At 38.8% G+C, this 21,878-nt stretch overlaps 1 protein-coding gene across 2 annotated transcripts in view; it reads right to left on the bottom strand.

Annotated features, from left to right (window-relative positions):
* RICTOR (RPTOR independent companion of MTOR complex 2) overlaps nt 1-21,878 on the bottom strand; it is a 92,829-nt gene extending 70,951 nt beyond the window's left edge. The window contains exons 1-3 of one of the 2 annotated variants that reach the window (XM_054186116.1): nt 21,722-21,878; nt 21,510-21,557; nt 3,709-3,806 (exon numbers count right to left, since the gene is read on the bottom strand). In XM_054186116.1, the coding sequence (XP_054042091.1) occupies nt 3,709-3,806; nt 21,510-21,557; nt 21,722-21,770 (195 nt within the window). In that variant the 5' untranslated portion in view covers nt 21,771-21,878. Of the gene's footprint in view, nt 1-3,708; nt 3,807-21,509; nt 21,558-21,721 lie in introns of those variants that run through there. The other variant, XM_054186117.1, reaches the window with a different exon arrangement.

Genomic DNA, 21,878 nt, shown 5'->3' with positions numbered 1-21,878 from the left:
ACATACTGAGCTTGTAAACTGCTGTGACGTTCACTGACCATTTATTAGAGGTAAAATTCTCAACCAGTTTTCAGCTCAAAATTCAGGTTATCTTAAATAGTGATACAGGTGGTTTGAAAGGAACAGGATTATTTTTGTCTAATACAGATTAGGCAGTACTTCATAAGCTTTTTTACCCGCAATACTGCATCTTCACTTATTAGGTCAAGAGCAGCAGATGAGAAAAATTTGTAAGTCTGCCACCGCTGCAATTCAGAACTAAACATACCTTTCCATAGCCTGAGTATCACAAGACTGGGAAGACCAATTTCTTGGAACAAAAAACTTACAGCACTTGTTGGGCAAGAACAACCCTTGTTCTGCAGCCAAGAATCCAAGAACATGAACATTAAGGGTTTTACTAAGAAAAAGCACTAGCTAAAACTGGTGAATGAAATGCTACATTTTGTAAAATACAGTGTATACAGCACACTTGGCGCAGTTATGTACAGGTGCTGCGGGGACTTGAATGTTACTAGTTAACACTTCTCTTGAGGGAAAGCCAAATTAAAAGGGAATTACATCTTTTAGGTAGACAAGCTTCATACAAAATAGCTGTCTTACAGTATCATTCTTGCAGATAAAGTAACAAATCCGGTTGACTGCTGACCACCGCTATCTTTTAAAAATTTCATTTGAAGTATTTAACTTCAGCATAAAATCCTGGAGTCTAGTTCAGTAATTTTTAAAGGGTGATTACTTTCCTTCTCCTTAAACAAAGCAGGAGGGGGGTGGAACAAATCCCACCCTAAAAATCCAGTCCTCTTTCAAGGATAGTAACCTGAACCTAATATACCTCAGATATCTTGAAATTAATACAAAACTTAATGTCTATCATGATTTCTGTCAGGAAAGCCCACATTAACTTAAATTACTTGTCTCGAATACAAACATTTTGCTTCCCCTGACCAAAAAAGTAGAAGAATATTTCTTCCAAATGGGAGATTTGCCCACTCTTTGAAAGAAAGATCTGGGGCGCTGGGAAGCAACTGCTTAGATTGGTGTTGAAAGTGAAATTTTATAGATTTTCTTTATTATTTTATCAGAAATATGCTATAAAAAAAAATATCAAAGGTCCTTCTCTTGTCTGTAGAACTAATATCCTAGATAACTAGTAGCCTTTCAAAAATGGAACACAGAACATAGGAATTTAAAAACAAATCAAATTTATCTTTGGTATAATTCCAGGACAGGATACAAACATCCTCAGCTCTCAGCACGCCTCTCTTTCCCACACTCCTATCTCACAAAAGGGGAACTAAGACTGTATCAATTCATGGTAGAAGACCAGAGTGCAAAAAGGAAAGAAAACCATCTCCCCCAAGCTCCAGGCTTTCACTCTTAACCACTGGAATGAAAAACACAGAATTGTTCCAACCACAAGGCAGACAATACAATACAATTTGCAACCTTTATTCTATTTTCATAACTGCATTTACCATTCAAACAAAAATAGGACGAGTTTTCGAAACCAAATGTACAAGTTATACATTTATAAAGCAGATATTCCAGGGAGATGAATATAAGAACATATGCTAAAAATTAAATAAGAGCAGGATGATTCCGTTACACAGGGTCACTCTGATTCAGGATCAAAACCAGGCTATGAACTACAGTCTGTCTTCAAAAGTCATATTTAATTTTAGCAAGTTGCTTTTCACAAATTCATAATTTCTTGCCAGTCCTAAGGCCTATTTATGAAAACTTGCCTTGTGTTTTTGTAAGTATTTTCCATTTTTAACACCAAGTTAAGTAAAAAGAACACATTCTTCAAATATTCAATTATGGAATTATTCAATTTTTCAAAACTATCTTTTAAAAAGATTTTTTGGTTCATCCTTTAATTACAGTATGCATATTTACTAATTTACCACATTTGGAGGTGCTTAACGTCTCATTTTCAGTGGTAAAATCAACAGTTTTAAGATCCATAGTTGACGAAATATTGACTTTTCACTAGGAATCATCCATCTGCAAACCTAATCCATCTCTTCAGTTTTAAGGCAACTAGAGAATTTGGAAGCACTCACATTTAAAAGTTTCCAGATTAGCACAAAAACAAACACAGACATGCACCAGCCTTTTCTAGCAGAATAAAGGGCTTTCTTGCAACGCAGTTTGGAAGCATCATTTTGTCAATAGTGGATGTCTGACAGACACAACAAGGCAACGACCCAAAGAAAAGATTTCAGTATAAGTTCAGTTCCTCAGTGAATGCTATGAACCTATACGTGCTCTGAACCAACTCAGAAATGGAGCATTTACAAATTTATTATTAATGCACTAGAAGACAAATTTATCTGCTACTGTGATTTTGTTCTCAGTACTCACCTTCCTGCTAACTGAATCTCATACACTACTACTGAAGTGTTGTTCAATTTTACAAGGAGTGCTTTTAACAGTGAATAAGCATGCCTACTTCAAAGATCATCATGCACATTTGTCCTTCCCATATCAATTGGTCCCCCAAACCTGCCCTTCAGCATTCATTATTCGACTTGAGATTGTCTCAAAACTTTCAAGCAGCCTCCTAGTTATCTTACTTAATGATTTGTTACCAGCTCATCTACAACAACAATAATTTAAACCTTACTTTACCCACAACATTCTCCACTACAACCTCGTTTCTTGGCTACTGCTGACTGCAGGATTCATTCTCTGTCACAGAAACAAGGGTTTAATCTTCAGGCATGCTGCCCTATCTGTGGTGCTCTATCAGAAAAGTGTACAACTTATCAGCTCCTTCTGAGTATCAGTCCATCCATCTAGGTAACATTCACATTGAAGCTCCAACGTCTCCTAGCTCACTGACTGCAATGCACTTTTCCTTTGCCTCAATCAATGGAACACTGGTCCAACCACAGCCATTCACTACACTACAAACACACACCCTTTTCCTAACTCCCTGCCCACCTCACATCAGCCCGCTGCTCGTCTCCACAGGTTCCTCATCTACACAAAAAATGGGACTTGCTCTCCTTTTGAAGGTCTTTCATGGCCTCTTTCTTCAGCCGACACTCTCATCCTGCAGTAAGTTTTTAATTCTTGCCTCCTGTCAGCTCACAATGACAGCTTCCAACATATCCATCAGACTTTCAGGCAAGTACTTATCACATTCCCATTATTGGAAGCATGTATTTGGAAAAACCACCCCAAAAATCAGCAATACAGACCACTTCTAGAAATCACCCCTTTAAATCTTTTTCACTATGAAAGCTGCAGTGAAAGTTGACAGTTGCTATTCTATTAGTGCCCAAACCACTGCATATCATGCTCATTGATACAGCCCTCCCACTCATCATACTTTCTCAGTTTACATCCACAGAGTCTGGAATTTCACATTTTTGATTCAATTCTATGGAGCAGGAACCACTCTTCAGCTCTATTTCTGCAACTTAACCCATTACTGGGAGATATTTCAGGCTTCTAAGCACTAAAATACTACAAAAAAACGAGCCAGTAGGACATGTAGACAAACTTCCGCATAACCCTGCATTCATATATTTGCTTGTCCTTATTTCCTCGTTTCCTCCCTCAGAGTGTGCAGTTTTCGAGTACTGTTCCATGATATTAAGCTGTTTCATGAATCTCCCAGACAATGTCTGATAGAGAAAACAAAATATTTTGTCTATATGATCACTTGTTTTATGACACCATTTGAGCTCTTACCTTAGTAAAATTATTCAAGTGACCTAGTTTTCTCATATTTGAAACACCTTGTAATTTGGCCACATTTTGGAGAATCTCTCTCATATTATCACAGGGTTCTGCAAGAGAAAACAGGTTATTAGCAGATACAATTGGAAACAAACCATCAAAAATCTTAACATGCATTCAACATGCCGTTTCCTAGATCTAACAGGTACTCTCCCAGTCCTAATTAAAAATCACTTTCATCTCAAAAAGCATCAATTTGATTTATGCTTAGGAACACAACAAGGCGTACCCAAGTTCTCCAGAATTAATACGAAAGCCCATGGAGGACAGAGACTCCTATTTCAGAGCAGATTTTAATCAATATCTTAGATTTGCAATTGACAAAGAAATCCATTTAGCATCTGAAACTCCAATCCTAACATCCCATAACTGAATAGCTTTATCCTTAATCCCCTTGTAATTTAAAGATAAGAAGTAAACTTAAAGACGGAATAAAAAAGCTAGCACATTAACTGCCACACCACATGGCTTCTTTCTTCCCTCCAGACAAAGGGCTGGTGGGATTTTGGAAAGATGTGACTCTCTTCTGCTCTCCATATTACTCTCCATCCACAATCACCCTAAACTTAATAGAGGGCTAGGACTTTCCAGCGACACAGGCAATGAACAACAAGGTAAACAGGGCAACTAGGAACATCTTCTCCTTTCTTCCTAAGGACCCACCATGCCAACAGTAAAACTCCAAAACCTACAAACCAGCATTCTGCTGGAAAATGGAAAAGGACTACCAAAAATGGTGAGAAGCAACAACATTGCCTTGCCTTTGGGAATAAGTCTGGGAGTTGAGGCAGAGTGGGACGAGCAGGACACGGTATGGCTGGGCACAGAGAGCTGCACACAGAAATCTTGTAACAGAAACTGCAGTAAGCTCTGTACGTGGTGGTATTGTGGCAGGACGGTTTTCAAAGGGATATGCTTGACTGTAGGATTCTCATGCAGTCTTGGATTAGACACTGTGACAGGCACTACAACAATACTATCAATAGCACTGTAGTTTGAAATAAATGAAATATCAAGGCTATGCTGGATATGTGAATGGTTAGAAAGTATTACATTACCAAAAAAGAAGACATTGCATTATATAAAACAAAGTCTTCAGAAAAGTCTTAAGAGGCCAAACAAGGGGAATCTGGAAAGCAGCAAAGAGAAGGTTTTTGTGTGTGGTTCCACACACTATACTTCAGTAGAAGAAACTTAGCTCTTCATACCGCAGAATGAACAGCTAATGCTGAATTTGTGGTGTATACACAGAGTCTTTTACTTCCCTCTTCATCCTGAAGGGATATTCATATATTTTTCATTACAAAAAGGAAATCAGAAGTGTCAGAAAGAAAGCACCTTCTTCACTACCTCTTACAAACCGAGCTGAGGGTTCTTTTATCACCTTCTGTAGTTTAAAAAATAAAAAAGCAACAAATTTGAAAAGGCAGACATAACTAGCAACATCATCAGGATATATGCAGAACATATTTGGAAAGACAAGACCCTGCACTTACACTACCATCATGAACAGAAGATAGTATGTAAAGATTAAGACATCTACAGGTAGGTACCTGAATTAAGGTGTGTAAACCTGTAAACCCACTGTAGTTAATGGTCATCTATCAGCCAATGAAGTTGAAAACAATTAACCTGACTAGCTGCAAAGTGCCTACTCAAGGGTAAGGTGAATCAATTGTATTGACTATGCTGCATAATGAAACTTTAGCACATGTACAGACAGGCTACTGCCACACCATATAATTGTCATTTTTTTCAGACAAAGATCAGTGAGATTTTGGGAAGACAAGACAGGCTCCTAAATGTGAGCATCAATCTCAATCATGATCAGCTTGATGTGAAACACCCTCTTCCACAAACCTAAGTCACAGCAATAAGCAAAGTCAACTGTCAGATACACAGCCACAAGTACAGACAGAGCATAGTGAAACCAAACATCCAATAACTTTGCATTCAAACTGGAACATATGCATGCATCTCTTTGACCCTCCCCCCCACCAACCTAGCCAAAGAAAAAAATAATCTTTGATACAACCACAGAAATTAGAGACAGGGAAAATCTTACTAGATCCATCCCAGTTTAGGATTCCTCTGCATAGTTTACTTTTTCAGGGCTTAACTCATTTTAAGAGGTTTGCAATAGCACAGTCCATAGAAACAAGAGAACTACTGAAAACAACTAGGTTGGGATAGTTATGGCACTACGAATAATTTACATCATAGTCCCTAATTTCAAGGGAAACAGTAGAGGAAAAGAATTCCTCATAGTTTGGTTTCTCTGAAAATACAGTTTGGCTGATGTCTACGCTTCAGTCTGCCTTGGATAATGGTAGATATTTCCATCTCACACCACTTCTGGACCGATAAGATACCTCATTATGCCACATGAAAGAACCCAGGTGAGCAGCCTTACAGCTCTCCAGAATGTTCCATGTCAATTCCCTCAAGAATAAGCCGCAACAATAACTTTCCAAAATGACTGGAAATATGCTTTTAAGTTTAAGTTTTGAAAGTGCAGTTGTCTACATACTCAAGGTAAACCTCTACTGAAACTAAACTCACTACATGGACAGGAAAGACCAAGAGACCAGCCCAGGAAACCTCTTCTACATCACTGGCAATGCACATTTCCATTCAGCTACCTGACAGAGTTGTCACTAACTCAGATGCAAGCAAGGTGTGATGTACAGAAAGGCAGCCAATATGGATGTGAGGAAACCAAGACGTTATGATGCTACCACTTCCCATGCCAACAATTCTGTACCAATGGCAGACCTTTATAACAATGATGCCTAATTAAAATGTGCATTAAACCCCATTATACTCTACCTGTGTACGAAAAACTGCAGTTATAGCAACTTTTCCTCACATTGTCTTCTTTCTGCTGAGAAAAACCCTCATTTCTAGAGAGAGGAAAAACATCTTTATAGGGCTTAAGAGAGCAGCCAGGTATTTCCCAGAAGCTTTACTAGCAGGTAAGTAATTTGAAGCAAAGTGGGGACTCCAGTACAAGATCTGTGAGAAAATTGAGAACATGGCAGACATTTCCACTATTGAATTTGTAATACAAAAACAGCAAGTCAGCTGGCTCACACTGCAATTACATCAATAATACTAGTGCTGTAGAAAAACCAAGACAGTAAAGAAATAAGTACCCTCTAATAGCATACTTCCTCAGAAAGAACTAAGATCACAGGATCCTTTTCGGTCAAGCCTTATCAGGTCAAGTCTTGTTGTAAACTTCAGAAAACCTTGTTGCAAAAAATCTATTCAAAAAAAGTTAACAAAAGAATTGTGGAGTATTAACTTCAAGTAAAGACTGGCTATCCTGTTTTTCCTCTTCTGGAAATGTATCATATATTAGAAAAAAGCAAAAAATTTACTTAGTTACTCAAGTGTAACTCATTTTTATTAAAAATAAAGCCAACTGGGAAGGTAGGCAGGCCTAACAGAACTTCACATGTGGCAGAAGTAAAATAATTTAAACAAAATAACGTGATTTCACAAATGGGTATATAGTGTCTTGGTATTCTGTCTCTTACACTAAAACGGGCTTGAAAATAGACTAAATATATTCTGGTTTCTACCAACTAAGCCACGTGGCTTTCCTGCAATCAAAGAACAGATCCAGTGTTGCATATCTTCCTGTCTCAAAATCTCACGCAACAGCATTGAAGAACATGGATTAATGCAGAAATTGAAAAAACATGGCAGAAAATCAGAGACCCATCTCCCAAAAGAAATATCACAGCCTTAACATTTCATTGTCAAGCTTAACAGCTCATGTTGGTGCAGACAAGACCTTTTTTTTTCAAAATGGTTCAGACCAGTGCTGCAGATATTTCTTAGCTCAAATTAACCCTTACTCTTTAGTTTTTCAGAAGTTCTTGCTTTTCTATCTGAAAAAAGACAAAGAAGAGAAGCTACTGCTTATAATGCTAAGACCCTCAAGAGTCTATTCTTTCCTGGCTTACCTCATTTATTACTGACATGCTGACTCATCTCGAGCTGGCACATAACGACAATCAAATATCTTCACATTCTTTCCCATGAAGCTTCTGAGGGTGGAGTTGTGCAAAATGACTGAGTTGATCTTACAGCTTTCTTCTGCCAGAAGTTGCAGAACCCCTTCCCTTACTTTCCTTCCCTCTACCCTGTCCCACTATATGATACACCCTGTCCTTTACACTATTCCGACACCCATCGAATTCACATTAAAAAAAATTCTGCTAACTCAACAGAATATTTTTCATTCTTTTGGCTCTCTAAGTTTTCTGCTGGGTTACCAAGTCAAACTGAATACCAAAGTGCTACAAAAATCCACGCCGAAGTAGCTGTGCCACTGATCCATTCACAGGTAAAGTGATGGAGGCAGGATGTTTCCTTTCTGTAAGAGACTCATTAGAAAAAAGTCAAACTATCTTGTGGTTTTTTTTAACCTGTACTTTTACACTTGGCAAATTGTCCCAATTAATGTAATGTAAAATTTGTTGATATATACAAAAATTTCAAGCCAGCACATTTATATTCTGCAACAGTTTAGCTTGCTGATTATTACAGTCTTGTTTTCTGTGTATCTGTCTTCTTTTTTTGAACAGAAAGGACATTGCATAGAATAACGCCCAATACATATAATGATAATCTTTATCACAGATTGAAATTGGTATTTTTAAAATGCTAGCCTCAAGAATTCTGTGATTCTCTATGCATTAAAGTAATTCACAGATGCATGTATATTAAAAACCTCCAAAGTTGTGTTGTTGTTTGGTTTTAAACTCTCATGACCTTTTAGGGTTTGACTCATTTTTTCACCCCTTCAGGACTGTGACATTGTTTTTCCCCAGTGAAAATCACGATGCATTCTGACAGATCCCATTCTCCAGAGAGAAAGAACACCACAGAGCCGCAGCTACACAAAACAGCTAGCGCTCCATCTAATGCAGGGATGAAACAGGACCAGCAATAGCTATATTAGCACAAGTGACGACTCCTCTCCTCTGGCAGATTTAGCAGCATTGTTTGACCACATTCAGTATGCTAACACCATGCCAATTCGCTATTCTGTTATACACATGTGAGTAAAAAGCAAACAAAAAGGATAGCAGGCTTTAGCACACAAATAATTCAGTAACTCTGAAGTCAGGCATAATGAGTTAAACCGAGGAGTGTATATTTTATGTGCATCGCTTGGTAGATACTAGGACAGTAGCTGTACACAGTAACCAATGTAGGTACAGTAAATAAACTCTCAAATGAGAGACGGCACTAGCAGCTGCTATCACACCTACTAGATTCATAGTGCCAAAAAGTGAAATAAGATTCTAAATAGGCCTAAAGGCTTCTCTTAAAGAAGGAAGTTGTACTTCATTACAGCTAAGCATTTCATCATTGACTACAAAGACATGAAGTTATCTTCCTCTTACTGAAGGAAAGAATCACAATATAGATGAATAATCATGAACTTACTATGCACCTCTACATTTATGAGAGACTTTTAAAGCCTAAGTGCTATGCTGCTGTATATTGCAAAGCTGCTGTTGGCAGCTTTTTAAACTACATGCTGCCAAAATGAAGGAAGTTGAGTGAAACACACACCAACTAGAAACATTAATGCACTGTTTCCCATTTCCACCGAAACAGTCATGAGTTATTGAAAGCAATGAAACATTAGAAATCAGTTACTTAAAGGTGTCTATGTAAGCCTAGATGACCAGTAATCAGCCTGGTAAAACCCCTTTTATCAACACCTTTAATAATGAAATGAAATACCAATGAGAAGGCATATCCTGCCATTATCAGCTTACTGAAGAAAAAAAAAAATCAGGACAACTACGTAATCTCACATAACATGAAGTATCCTTAATTTGTATCTAATTCAAAATGTTGAAACTGCACAGAAGAAAAACAACCAAGTTCTGAGAACAATGGAAGAAGAGACATTTAAAAAACAAAAAAGCAAACTGCTTGACACAGAGATCACTCCTGAATTATTTATATTGACACATCAACTCCACTTTGCCAGATTCAAAATAATTAGCATGTGAACAGTTTACATTCTGCGTAGAATCATAGAATGTGTTGGGTTGGAAGGGACCTTTAAAGGTCATCTAGTCCAACCACCATATGATTTTCAAAAACACAGTAATATATGTTTAGACTGAAGGTATGTCTCAATTTATAAGGTAAAAACATAGAAAGAATTGTTTGTTTGTAGTACCAAATTTAGGTAGTTACTATTGTTGACAAATGTACTGAACACTAAGCCAGATAGACATGCTCTATGATCACTGTTAAAATTCTATTATCGCACCTGAATCAGTAATGTGCAAAATACTTTGCGTGGTATAGTGTGATGCAAAAGTTTTATGAAATAATTCTCATAAATTTTAGATTAAAAACTACAGTGTATAACAAATCTTAACAATTGAGAGCATCCCCTTGAAGAGAACAGGTGACCAAAACCAGTGATCTCTGCGGAATGTACCTAGAGATTTATATAGTTTGATTCTCATAGCTTCCATAGCTGAACCATACCTATAGCACTTTATTTTGAGTACAACAGAGAAGTTTCAGTAACTCATGTTCATGAAAACAGAAAGAAAATAAGAGCTAAGAACTCACATTATTTTCACTCTTGCTGCTTAAGCAAGCTATGAATAGATGAAAGTGGCTCAGTAACACAGAAAAAAAGCACACCTCCTCTCTTTCATGGCAGTCAGGAAAGAAAGGAAAAGAACTATTCTTCTTCCTACATCAATCACGTAGAAATTAATCTTCACATTTACAAGAATGCCTATTAACTAGAAAGCAGTGCAAAAGACAGCATATCCAAGGTAGGATCCAGGAATCACTAGAACCTCACATAACAAGAAAGTCTTGTATCAGGATTACACTTAGGAGTCTAATCCTTCATATTTAGCTCTGTAACATCTAGACTTGCACACAGGCCTTTCTGTAAATAAACAGGAAAGTAATGCTTAAATGCCTACTGTGACTGATTTCTTTAGCAGACGTGCATAAAATACTGTAAATTAAAGTATTTTTTTGTTTTCAAATATTCCTAAGTATGGATAAAGGTGGCAGGAAATACACATTCTAGTGTTACAGTCACCTTGAAGCAGTGACAGCAGTTCAAAATTGGATCACATTCCAAACTATTGTCTTCTAACGTTATTTCTAACCAAGTCACTGAAATTACATGTGTAGAAAAGCCATCCTTGCATCCTCACCCTTGGAATTATGTTAATTATTCCCAGAATGTGATCTTGCATGATAAATTTGTAAACAGCGTTGCTTTACTGCTAAAAATTCTGAAAAACAGGTTTTATAAATGAAATGGTAACAGCTTTTCTAGCATCTGATGCTACCGTATTACTACTAAAACAGAAGCACAGAACAAAGCCGAGGACTGGCCGCATAATTTATTTTGGATTGCAAGAGACAAACTTAAAATACCTTTAAACTTTGAGAGCAGAAAGAGAAAACAGAAGGACCGTTCCAAATGACAGCTACAATGCTGCTTTGAAAATTAATTACATACAGATTTTGATAAACAAACTATTCTTTAAATGCTTTACAGCAGTACACAAAAAAGTCCTGCATGAGTTTCCTCAAAGACCAATTACAAAAATAATATTAAAATTCGGACAATGTAAGTTACCGAGGCAGGTTTAAAACACTGTTACTTTTTAAATAACTGGTCTACTCAGAGAACAAATGTTTGATTTAGTCCTTCATTTAAATTTACATTTAAGTCCTCAACTCTCAGGAAGATGTGATATTAGTGCCAAGAATCTTAGCAATCATTCTTGGTATATCAGCCTCTGTGCATTACTTATTTCCCACATCCTACAATATTAGACACACAACTAAAACTATTGCACACAGTGATGACTAAAACCCAGCTGAGATTATAGTTTCCTAACAAAATTTCTCTTTACCACTTCACAGTAAAACAGAAATACAAGTTATTTCAGAATATACACTTAAACTCTAGAAAAACTTGTTCTAAAACTTTCAAAAGTTTAGATGTTTAAAAGAAAAAGGGAAAGAAAAAAGACGACAAAAAGAATACAAATGGAGGCACAAAATGCTGGAGGCTGGGCAACGCTCCATAGTGGCATGACTCTGCGTTTATCTGCCCTGTTGTTCTACTTTCTCCTCTGCATCAATTATCAGCTACTGTCAAAGACAGGACAGACAAGGCTGGAGTGATACAGTACAGCTGTTCTTACGCTCAAAAGCCATAGGAGGCTGGAGGATAAGCTTTTCCCAGATTCACAACATTGGTTACCTTGGTACAGAAATCAAATCAATACTTTCCAGAATATCATCTATTAATTTGAATGACGAACATGAGTTTATTGCAATGATTTAGAAAATCACCTTCAATTCTTCCAACTCACTTTCTTCTTTTCTGCCACCAATTCTAGAAACAAATAATTAAGGACAGTCACAATTTTTAGTAGTTTTAACAAAAGATATACTGTGACTGCTTCATATCATGCAACTGTATCAGGCAAATCCCCTTTCAAATCTCCCTTCAAAAGAATTCTGATCATGTATTTCTCTGAACATTATGAAACTGACAAGCAAGTTAATAATATCACTGACACTATAAGAAAATTTGTAAAAGGGAGAAATACAGTCGTATCTAAGAATATTTTCCCAATTAACATTGTGATTCTTCTCTGCATCATTTTAATTTGTTCAATAGCCCAAAAACATTAGTGTTGTCCAGTTAAATGGTCCTTTCTGATAACCTCCAAGCTGTCAGATGGAAGCCACTGTCCACAGAAATACTGTGTTACATAGGGTGTTGTGCAAGAAGAAAAAGCCTAGCAACATTAGCAGATGTAGGATCACCCAGTTTGCCAACGCAGACATGAAGGGCAATTTGGCCAGACAGGGAAAGAGCAAAGTAATAACATCCTCAAGTTCAAACATTAATAAAAATACACAATTAGAAACTACAAGTAATTCACAAACAGCACTAACTGCAGCAGGAAATGATGGTCGATGTGATAACTTAAAATGTTATAACCACCCTTAAAGTGCTATAACCAGATTTCAAAATAGCGCACAGACTGATGATGCTTGGGAACTCTAGACCCTCATACTACGGACAGGACAGGTCTCATCTGTCCATAGCTGTGACTATTCAAGACTTTTACTTTCTGCTGCAAAGGCCATTTTCGGAGAAGGGAGAGGAAGCATCATATTTATAAATTTCACAATGAGATCTAAGTACAATTCTTTAAACTCAGAAGACACCTAATTTTTGGTTAATTTAAACATAGAAAAATCTATCCCACTGAAGTAATAGGCTAACCTAAAAAAAACTGAGCTAGAAACACCACATTTATGGAAACTGCAAAATTGTTTCCATTTCTTTTTTTTGTATTTCATCAAAAAAATCACAGTAAGTCTACTCATGAGAATCACATATGGTTTGCATAAAGAACGCATTCTAAATTCTCTAGATACGAGGTTGCAAAAGCTGAATTCTGACTTCACTGATACTCAGGAGGTAACAAAGGAAAAAGATTACTTACAGATTTAATCACTTTTTTAAAAAAACAGTACCTTTCAGGCAACAACTGGTCTTGATAGTCCTCTATTTTTATGAGGTAATTATTTCTAAAAATATATATGTATTTTTATTTACAGTCTGTGTACACACCAGTCTTTTATGCAGCTGAAAAAACCCAAACAATATTTAAATTAAGAGATTAATTAAATTATTTTTACTCTTTTGTAATTAGTATATATTTTTCCATAAATCAAGCCCATATTGTTTTGCTTTAAATACCTTACCTCTATGCACACGTACCTTCTACTAACCATTCTGCAGTCTTAAATCAGCAGCTCCAGTTCATTTCACAATGAATAAAATTTATGCAAATGAGGTATAGAGATGTACCTCTTTCATTTTAAACTAACAAGTGCTTACTGACAGTAGCCATTTGAAATATGGATAAGTAACTGTCCTAGCTCATCTTTACCATTTAGCTATACTTTGGTCTTAGACACACAAGGTTACTCCAAAGTATCACTGAAACAGCATGAAATTTTGTTAGCTACCCACTTCTGCAACCGAAAGTGAGTTCAAAATCTTTGTGCTTTTCATTTTACATCTCAGACAATTAAGCATATTTAATTTCTACAAAATAAATTAAAAAAATTAAAAGTAACTTTCTGAAATGTTCCAGGGGCAGCTACCTGAATAAATGGTCAGATGTCGCCAAAAACGTTAACAAGTAGCACTTGGTCTAGATAGTGAAGAACAAAATCAGTAAATTGAGAAACAAGATCTCCCTTTTTAGTAAAGCTTTCATAAAGGCTCTATCACTCAGACTAATTTATTAATGAACAATGCTGATTCCAAGGACGTTGCTGTTCAGGTAAAAGTTGGGAGAAGAGACTTACTCATAATATTTAGTTACCAAAAACTATTCAGGGCACTGCTGAGATGTAGCTTGCTACATTCTGATGGGTATAACAGAAGCATAAGAACATGAGTCCTTACAGAGCCTTCAGGTATGTGCTAACAGTAAAACTCAGTCACATAACTAAGAAAATACAACTGTAAGTAGGGTTTTTTGTTCTTTAGGGCTGGGTGGTGGGGGTGTTTATTGGGTTTTTTAATCCATTTTCTCACTTTCTCAGTTATGCATCTTTACCAGCGTTAATCCTCTTTCACCAGATGCAAGGATTTGGTGAATACACTCTTCAGTAATCTTGCTCTGAAGTTTTGCTAACTCCAACATTTTTCCTGATGCCTTCTACCCAAATTTTCCATCAAGACTACAGATGGTTGGCAAATTAAAAAAATTATTTGTGCAGTATACACGAATATACTAATACTACAGATTTTGAAACTAGAATAAAGCAAAATACATTTTATTGTGAGAGTGAAAGCTTTGAGTGCTCCAGGTAAAACAACTGGTCAAATATCAGCCAGCACTTCCACAGCAGTGCTATGGCACCTTCCCTTCTCTATCAGAAGTCATCACAGGAATGCTGCTCAGTGTGCAAATTCACTTGCTCTACGGTATAAGCATCTGCCTACCCGCACGCAGTTAAAAACACTTCAGATGAAAAGCCAACCTCTTATTTTATCTAATCTTTTGTGTAGTTATCGAAGACTCAAGTCACACGCTTATGTCTTAATTGTAAGAAGCTAACTGGTTTCAAAGTAGATGACTCGTGTCATTTACTGTTTTTTTAAAAAGAGTCTCAGGCAGGAGTCTCAATTAGTAAGAAAGATAAAATGCTTATCTGATTTTCCAGTACATTCCCCCCAACTAGTCAGCCATCATTTCAACCCCAATTCTCAAGCCATCCTGTAACTTTCTTGAACATTGTTCTTTTCTGCAGTGTTTGGGTTTGTATGGATATAACCAGTCGGAATACAGCAGTTTTCCCACTATCACTGACTATTTCACTTGTTCCCACTTTAAAGAGAAAAACTCTACCTGATGTTGAGCATCTCTTCTATGTTATTAGGGGCAAACTTCCGAGATTGCTAGGTAATGGGTAAAGCATGCATGAAGATCATGAGATTGGGCAAATAAGTTATGTCTTTCTTTCTGGGAAGGCTATAGTTGACATAGCTTCTTTATTTACTGTAATTATGATGAGGGGTGTGTTGCTTTACACAGCATCTATACTAGATAGGCTCTGACGAAAAAAGTTCCTTACACTAAGCATTGCATTAATCTCAAAGGGAGGTGAGGGTGGAGGGGAGGGGAGGGAAAGGAAGGAAGGAAGGAAAAAAATTGAAGAATATTTATGACAAACACTAAAACATTTATGTCAAGAAGGCAGCAGAAACTAGAGATTTTGGTACCTCAACAGTTTCTACAATTCACATGACAGGGAGGGGATAAGGGGGCGTGGTAAAAAGCAGAATACTATCATGTTGTGGAAACATTGCTTAAACACCTAAGAAGCTATTTATACCAATCCAAATCGCAGAACAATCTCTTTTGTCAAATATAAATAGAAACCACAAGATATTATAACAGTCATTTTATTCTCTGCCCTTCAGAAAATTGCTGACATTTGTTGACCAATCTGAACCACAGCAGCAAAAACATGAAGAACTCACCCACAAAAACAAATTTAGAGATGCTGTACACAAAAACTTTAAAGACAGATACGAAGGCAGATCTTGAAAGAAACGGTAGTGCCCAGCTCCTACAGATACCTTAACACTAGGTGAGCAAGTCCTAAGGTTTTAGATTTGCCTTTTGTGAAGATACTTCCTTCACTAAAAATGTTGTTCCTGTTTTCAAGAAATGAAAAGTGAAAATACCGTAAGCACAAAGCACGTCAGTAGTTCTGAGAAGTCTTCAGATTGTAAAAACAGTAATACTGTCGGAAGCAAAGCCAAAGGTGCACAAGTGTTATTAATTTACCCAGGTCAGTGCACTATACAATTCCAAAACAACGGTCAACTAAAGCACAAGCGCAGACAGGAAAAGTAAGCATACGTCTTAATTTTGGAGTGACTATACTCAGCACCTCTAACTTTCTTGCTTTTAAAAACCCACCAAAAGGTTACATGTTGCCCAAAAAGTTGCAGGCCACCATCATTGATCACTTCACCTTTGGTCTCCCTGTATAAAAACACACCAATATACAAGAATAACATAGTAGAACACTTCTCAGACAGCAAGACATGTAAGATCTCACTCCAGCTGTTTTTCAAGTTGCCCCTTTATATCTCAGAACTGAAAAAAAAGTTACAAATTACCTTTTTGCTCCTATTTCGGCTTCTGTTACAGATTCACAGACAAGGGAGCAAAAAACCAGCTATTGCTCTATGTGATCTGCTCTAACATAAGCATCCTGCTATAGTTACCCATCACAATGATGGCATACTGCAGAGCAAGGGTGAAAGGTGCCCACGTATTTTGCTTATTTGGGTATTTTTAAAATGCTGTTTCTACGGTGCGGTGGAGCCCCACTTCTCCAGAGTTTCAAGCCAGACAATGTACTGCAAGAGTACGCAAAGAACTTAAAGGCTTTCCGTAACAGTCTTGCCATTAGTGTTTAAGAACTGCCTTTGAGCCACCAAGAAAGTATACACCAGCTACCACCTCTGCATTGATTCCCTGCTGCAAGCACTCCAAAAGGTTTCTTTTTCCCCCTACCCCACTACTTGAGCCCTTGGTATCAGACAGGTGTGCAGCGTCCCTCCCTACTTCTTTCACACTGATGAAGGAAGCTGGAAATGGTGCAGTCATCAAATCTCAAGCTGAATTTGGAAACTAAATTCATCCAGCCTTCTTTGACTATCCCACAAATAACCCTTAAAAATGCCTAACATTTTTGTGGGCTGTAAACTGCAAATAGCATCCTGAGATGCTTGCCCTGCATGCAATACATTACGATTTGCCATCTGGGCACATGGAATCAAATACAACATGGTTTAAAGTGATGCAAGCACAGTAAGAAAAGTAATACCATTCAGATCTTGTGAAGTTAAATAAAACTTTTTTATCTTTTATTTTTATGTACATGATAGGAGGAAATGATGGACAATGGAGGCAAAAAAAGGAAAAGGGTATTTTTTCAGATAACACTGGTCAATTTTGTGAAACTCCCTCTCAGAGAGAAAAAAAGCCGGTTTTCTCAGCTACTTTATTCCTATCTGTCTTGTGCTGTAGCTAGAAGACGCAACATTTACAAACCAGAGAGCATCGGCTGTACAAGAAAAGCTGCTAAATCAAAGTAGTATCTCATAATGTACATTTATGAATAATAAATGAAAGTACCGATGTAGAAGATAGGTACATTTCACTTAATTGAAGAGTACGGTATCAGAAAGTGAAGACAGTTACCATCAAAAAGGAGTAAATGAAGACACACAGACATGAACAGCAGCTGACCATCAGCAGTTGGCACCCTTGTATCTCTCCAAAGCTTCAGTAAACGAACAAGCTCTGAAAAGTTCCTAATAATCACTGCAGGCTCAGAGCTACAGGAATCCAGGAAAACGGGGATCCCTTGAAGGAAGGACATATAAAGGAGCCTGACTACAAATAAGGCAGTGTGAGACATGGTTCTCAACTAGGCAAGTTCTAAACTACTTAGGCTTTCATAACCCAAAGGCAACAGATGAAACTCCAACAAAGGAAGAAGTGCTGGTCATCCAAAAGGTGGATTACACAAGACCTTTACAATACCCAGAGCTTTGTGAGGTATATAAACTTCTGTAGTTCAGCTTGGAATACCTGTAAAACAGTCAGAAATTAAGATGAATTATGCTAAAAGCATACAATACTTGTACCATGGCTACAAACATAAGCATGACTGGACTCATTGCAAGAATTCCTACCAAATGCACTAACCTGGTTCATAATTCCAGTTGTCCTTTCTGGCCTTAAGAAGTTACAAGCTTGATTTCAGTAGTCTAATTAAACCAATCTGCCTCATCCCATTGCTAATTCCTTCCAGATGACTGCAACGGGAGTTGCAGTGGTGGCAAGTCTGTCCTCCTTTTCCTTTTCCATTCTATTCTGAGCAGGTAATATAACACAAGGCCAAAACCTGAATACTCTGAATGCAAATTATTAATTGCAGTTTTGTAATCAACAGAAGACATGACATATGACCTTAAGTAGAGAAAATCAATAAGTCTAACCTGTATCTGCACAGTTTTTTCTTACTATGCCCAACAATATTTGTGCTGGGGACAATTTTTCCAGAGTTGATCATTATTTCAGCAAACTGATTTTCTTGAGAAAATTATTGCCCCAAACGATTTACCAGAATCTTTTTAAAAGATGGGGCACAGACAGGCTGAGTGTCACAGAAGTTTAAAAAAAACCCCAACAACCCAAAAAAGCAAACTACAGACTTTACATTAACCAGGCTGATCTTGTACATAAAGAGTTCACACACTTACAATGCACCATCATGTAACATGCCTTTCACGAACATTATTATATATCATTTTTAAAAAGGCAGAGCACCAAGAAGTTCCAAAAAGTAAAACCCCACTATACCAGCCATGCTAAAAATTCATAAGAGAACAACATGGTGTCTTCCACAAAAACATGGGCAACCCCCAAACTACAGCAGCAGAGAAGAGGGCTGACAAAAAGCTTGCAGAGAAAAGTATATCAACTCTACAAGCAGCACAGCACTCCCCAAGCCCTACTGAAAAAAAGCCAGGAAGAAGTAGGACCCAAAGCAGCACAAACAAGGATAGCACCCTCCCCTCATCTATTATTAGTTCTGAAATACTTAATAACAGCACTGGCCTCTTGCACAGAAAGAGTGTATTTAGTATACAGTCCACAGGTATGGACTAGTGAAGGTCTGACTTGTATGCCAAGTCATGTTCATCAAGCCATCACTAATGAGAACCTGCTCAAAACAAGGCAATACCAATATAATTTCACATGTTTGTAATAAATAGGCCACTGTAACTAGAAACATATGGCTGAGGCACTCTTTATGGTGATTCTCTACTTTGCCCAAATCAGGTTTTTCACATCAATGAACACAAAGGTCAGTTGTCTGGGGAAACAACAAACTTAGAATATTCTTTTAATTTACTGAAAACGTGAGCCCTGTGGAAAACCGTGTGATGCGCTCAACCCAGTAAAGCAAAACAATGTATTATTAATACAGAATTAGGGTAACAATTTAAAATATTTAAACTTATTGCTTATATAACTATTGTAACAGCTGGAAAAACAAGCATTCATTGTGTTCAGTGTGGAAATAAAGTTATAATCTAGCTTAGTTAATGTCTTGCTGAGACTTTTTAAGTTTTTACTTTTGGTTTCTCTTTAAAATGAAGTTAACACCCACCATAGCTATATGATTACTGATCGGTCAGCTGTAGTTTCTCTGACAAAAAAAAACAAATGCTTCACTTTTCTGGTGAGAGGTTTACAACTAAATTTAAAGCAGCTTCTTAATCAACTGCAACCACCACAACAATGTTGGGTTTGTGTTTTTTTTTTAAATAGTGACTCTATACAGTCACAGTGCAAAACATCTTTTTTTCATTGTATTAAAAATTTATTTTGCATCTTACCTGAGAGCCTCTTTTACAATACAATACACATGAAGCAGTTATACTGCTACTACTACAGGTCTCATGGAATCGGTAGGCGGCTGAAAACACCTCACAGCAAAAACCAATATCATCATGAGAGTTCCCTATCAAACTCTGAATAAAAGATTTCAAACAGACCACATCTAAAAATTATCACTCCAGCATTTAAATTTTGTGTACTGTTTTTTTCACATCAAAACACTTCAGTATGCTACACAACATAAAAAAGTTACTAAACCCATTAATTAAAATCCTGATTCTGTAAATTTCATAAACAGATTAACACTCCTTACAGTAATAATTGTGTCATGTGTTTGAACTGTTAAGGCCTTTGTCCCACATTTTGTTAACAAAAGTTTCACTTGTTTTAAAGATGATGTCTCACTAAAACAGTCATGTCGATTTGGAGAAACCATCAGAGGAGACCAAAGAGCCTGTTTCTTTAAGCTGCAAAAAACTTGGTGTTTTTCCCAGGAACTAAATTACACTTGCAAATATGAGGTGTATATGCCAAGATAATGTTCAGCCCATCGTAAAACTGCTTAATAAAAAAATTCTAAACACAGATCATGCTGGAGGAAAAAAGAATTAGAGGTGGAACTGTTGATACAACCTCTTACTAAGCTTAAAGCCTTATTGATGCTGCTAACATTTGTACTTCCTTTACAGTTCACAGTCCACTTTTATCTCATAGATTCTGTCATCTCCCTGCCTACTTCCCCATAAAATGGATCTATTGAGGATACCAGCAGTCTTGGATCTCCTGAAGCAGTACAGTTACACTGCAAGCATCAACTTTATTCCCTCCCCTAGACCAAGATCTTCTGCCCCAGGGAAGATCATTGCTTCCAGTGGGACGGTTTGTTTTCTGTATTTTATTCGTCTTTTGGGGGAAGTCGAACCCTTATTTTAGCCCTCAGCAAGGCAAGATGAACTACACATTTCGGTAGGAAACGAGTTTCTATTTGCCTGAGACCAAATTAGTTAGTGTTATTGTTGCTTCCTTCCTCTTATCCTTCCCATACATCTGAGAGCAGCGGAGGGCGTTTGGAGCAGTTTAACAAGTCAAGGGAGGCGAGCGCCTTCTGGTCTCACAGCCAGCGGCTTACGGCCAGCACGGTGGCCAAACCGCCCTAGGACAGCCAGGGATATGCGACAGGGGATGGAGGCAGGACCAGCCGCCTCCGCCGCGGAGCTCTCCTGAGGCGCAGGGCCCGACCCGCCGGGAGCGCCGGCAGCGAGGCCGAGGGGCGTGGCGCGGGCGGCCCCGCAGCGGGCCGGCCGCTGCCAACAGCCCCGTCTGCCAGCAGCGGCCTCCTCCGAAACAACCCCAGAAGCGGCCAAGGAGCCTCTGCCCACACGCAGGGGCTCCCCTCGCCTGTGGCCGGGGCAGGCCAGCCCAGTGGCCCCGGCACGGCAGCCGGCGGGGGCTGAGGAGAGGCTTCCACCTACGGGTAGCTCCGCTCACTACAGGCCGCCAGACAGCACACCGGCGCCGGGCACCGGCAGCCCGCTCTCTCTTCGCCTTCCCCCACACCACCCACCGAGCCCCCCGCGGCCGCTCCGCAGCACCAGGCCGCTCGCCGCCGGCTTGACCCTCCCCACCCCAACCCCTCCGCCGCCGACCCGCAGCGAGGGGCAGGCGGCGACGCCCCACCCCGCCGGCCCGTACCTCGGCTGAGATCGAGGGGGACGTTCTCCTCGCCGCTGTCGTTGCGACCTGTGGGGGACGGGGAAAGAGAAGCGCGTTAGGCTGGGGGGGAGGAAGGAGCCCGAGGAGGAGAAAGGGAGAAAGGGGACGGAGGGGGCTGCTGAGCAGCGGCGTGGAGCGAGAACCGGGGGACGGACACAGCCTGCCGCCGCGGCCTGCCCGGAGCCCCTTACCTCGGATGCGGAGGTGCCTCAACGAGCGGGCCCGGAGACTCACCGCCATGTTTACGGCCCCGCAGTCACAACACCGGAAACCTCGCCCGCTCTCGCGAGGAGAAGCCGCCGCCACGGCCGACACCCCCCCTCCCTTCCCTTCCCTCCGCCCCCTCGC

This window comes from Rissa tridactyla, chromosome Z (genome assembly GCF_028500815.1).
Source record: "Rissa tridactyla isolate bRisTri1 chromosome Z, bRisTri1.patW.cur.20221130, whole genome shotgun sequence".
In the NCBI taxonomy this organism is placed as follows: domain Eukaryota; kingdom Metazoa; phylum Chordata; class Aves; order Charadriiformes; family Laridae; genus Rissa; species Rissa tridactyla.
The sequence above is the reverse complement of the archived record's forward strand: the minus strand, read 5'-3'. Positions and strand labels throughout refer to the sequence as shown.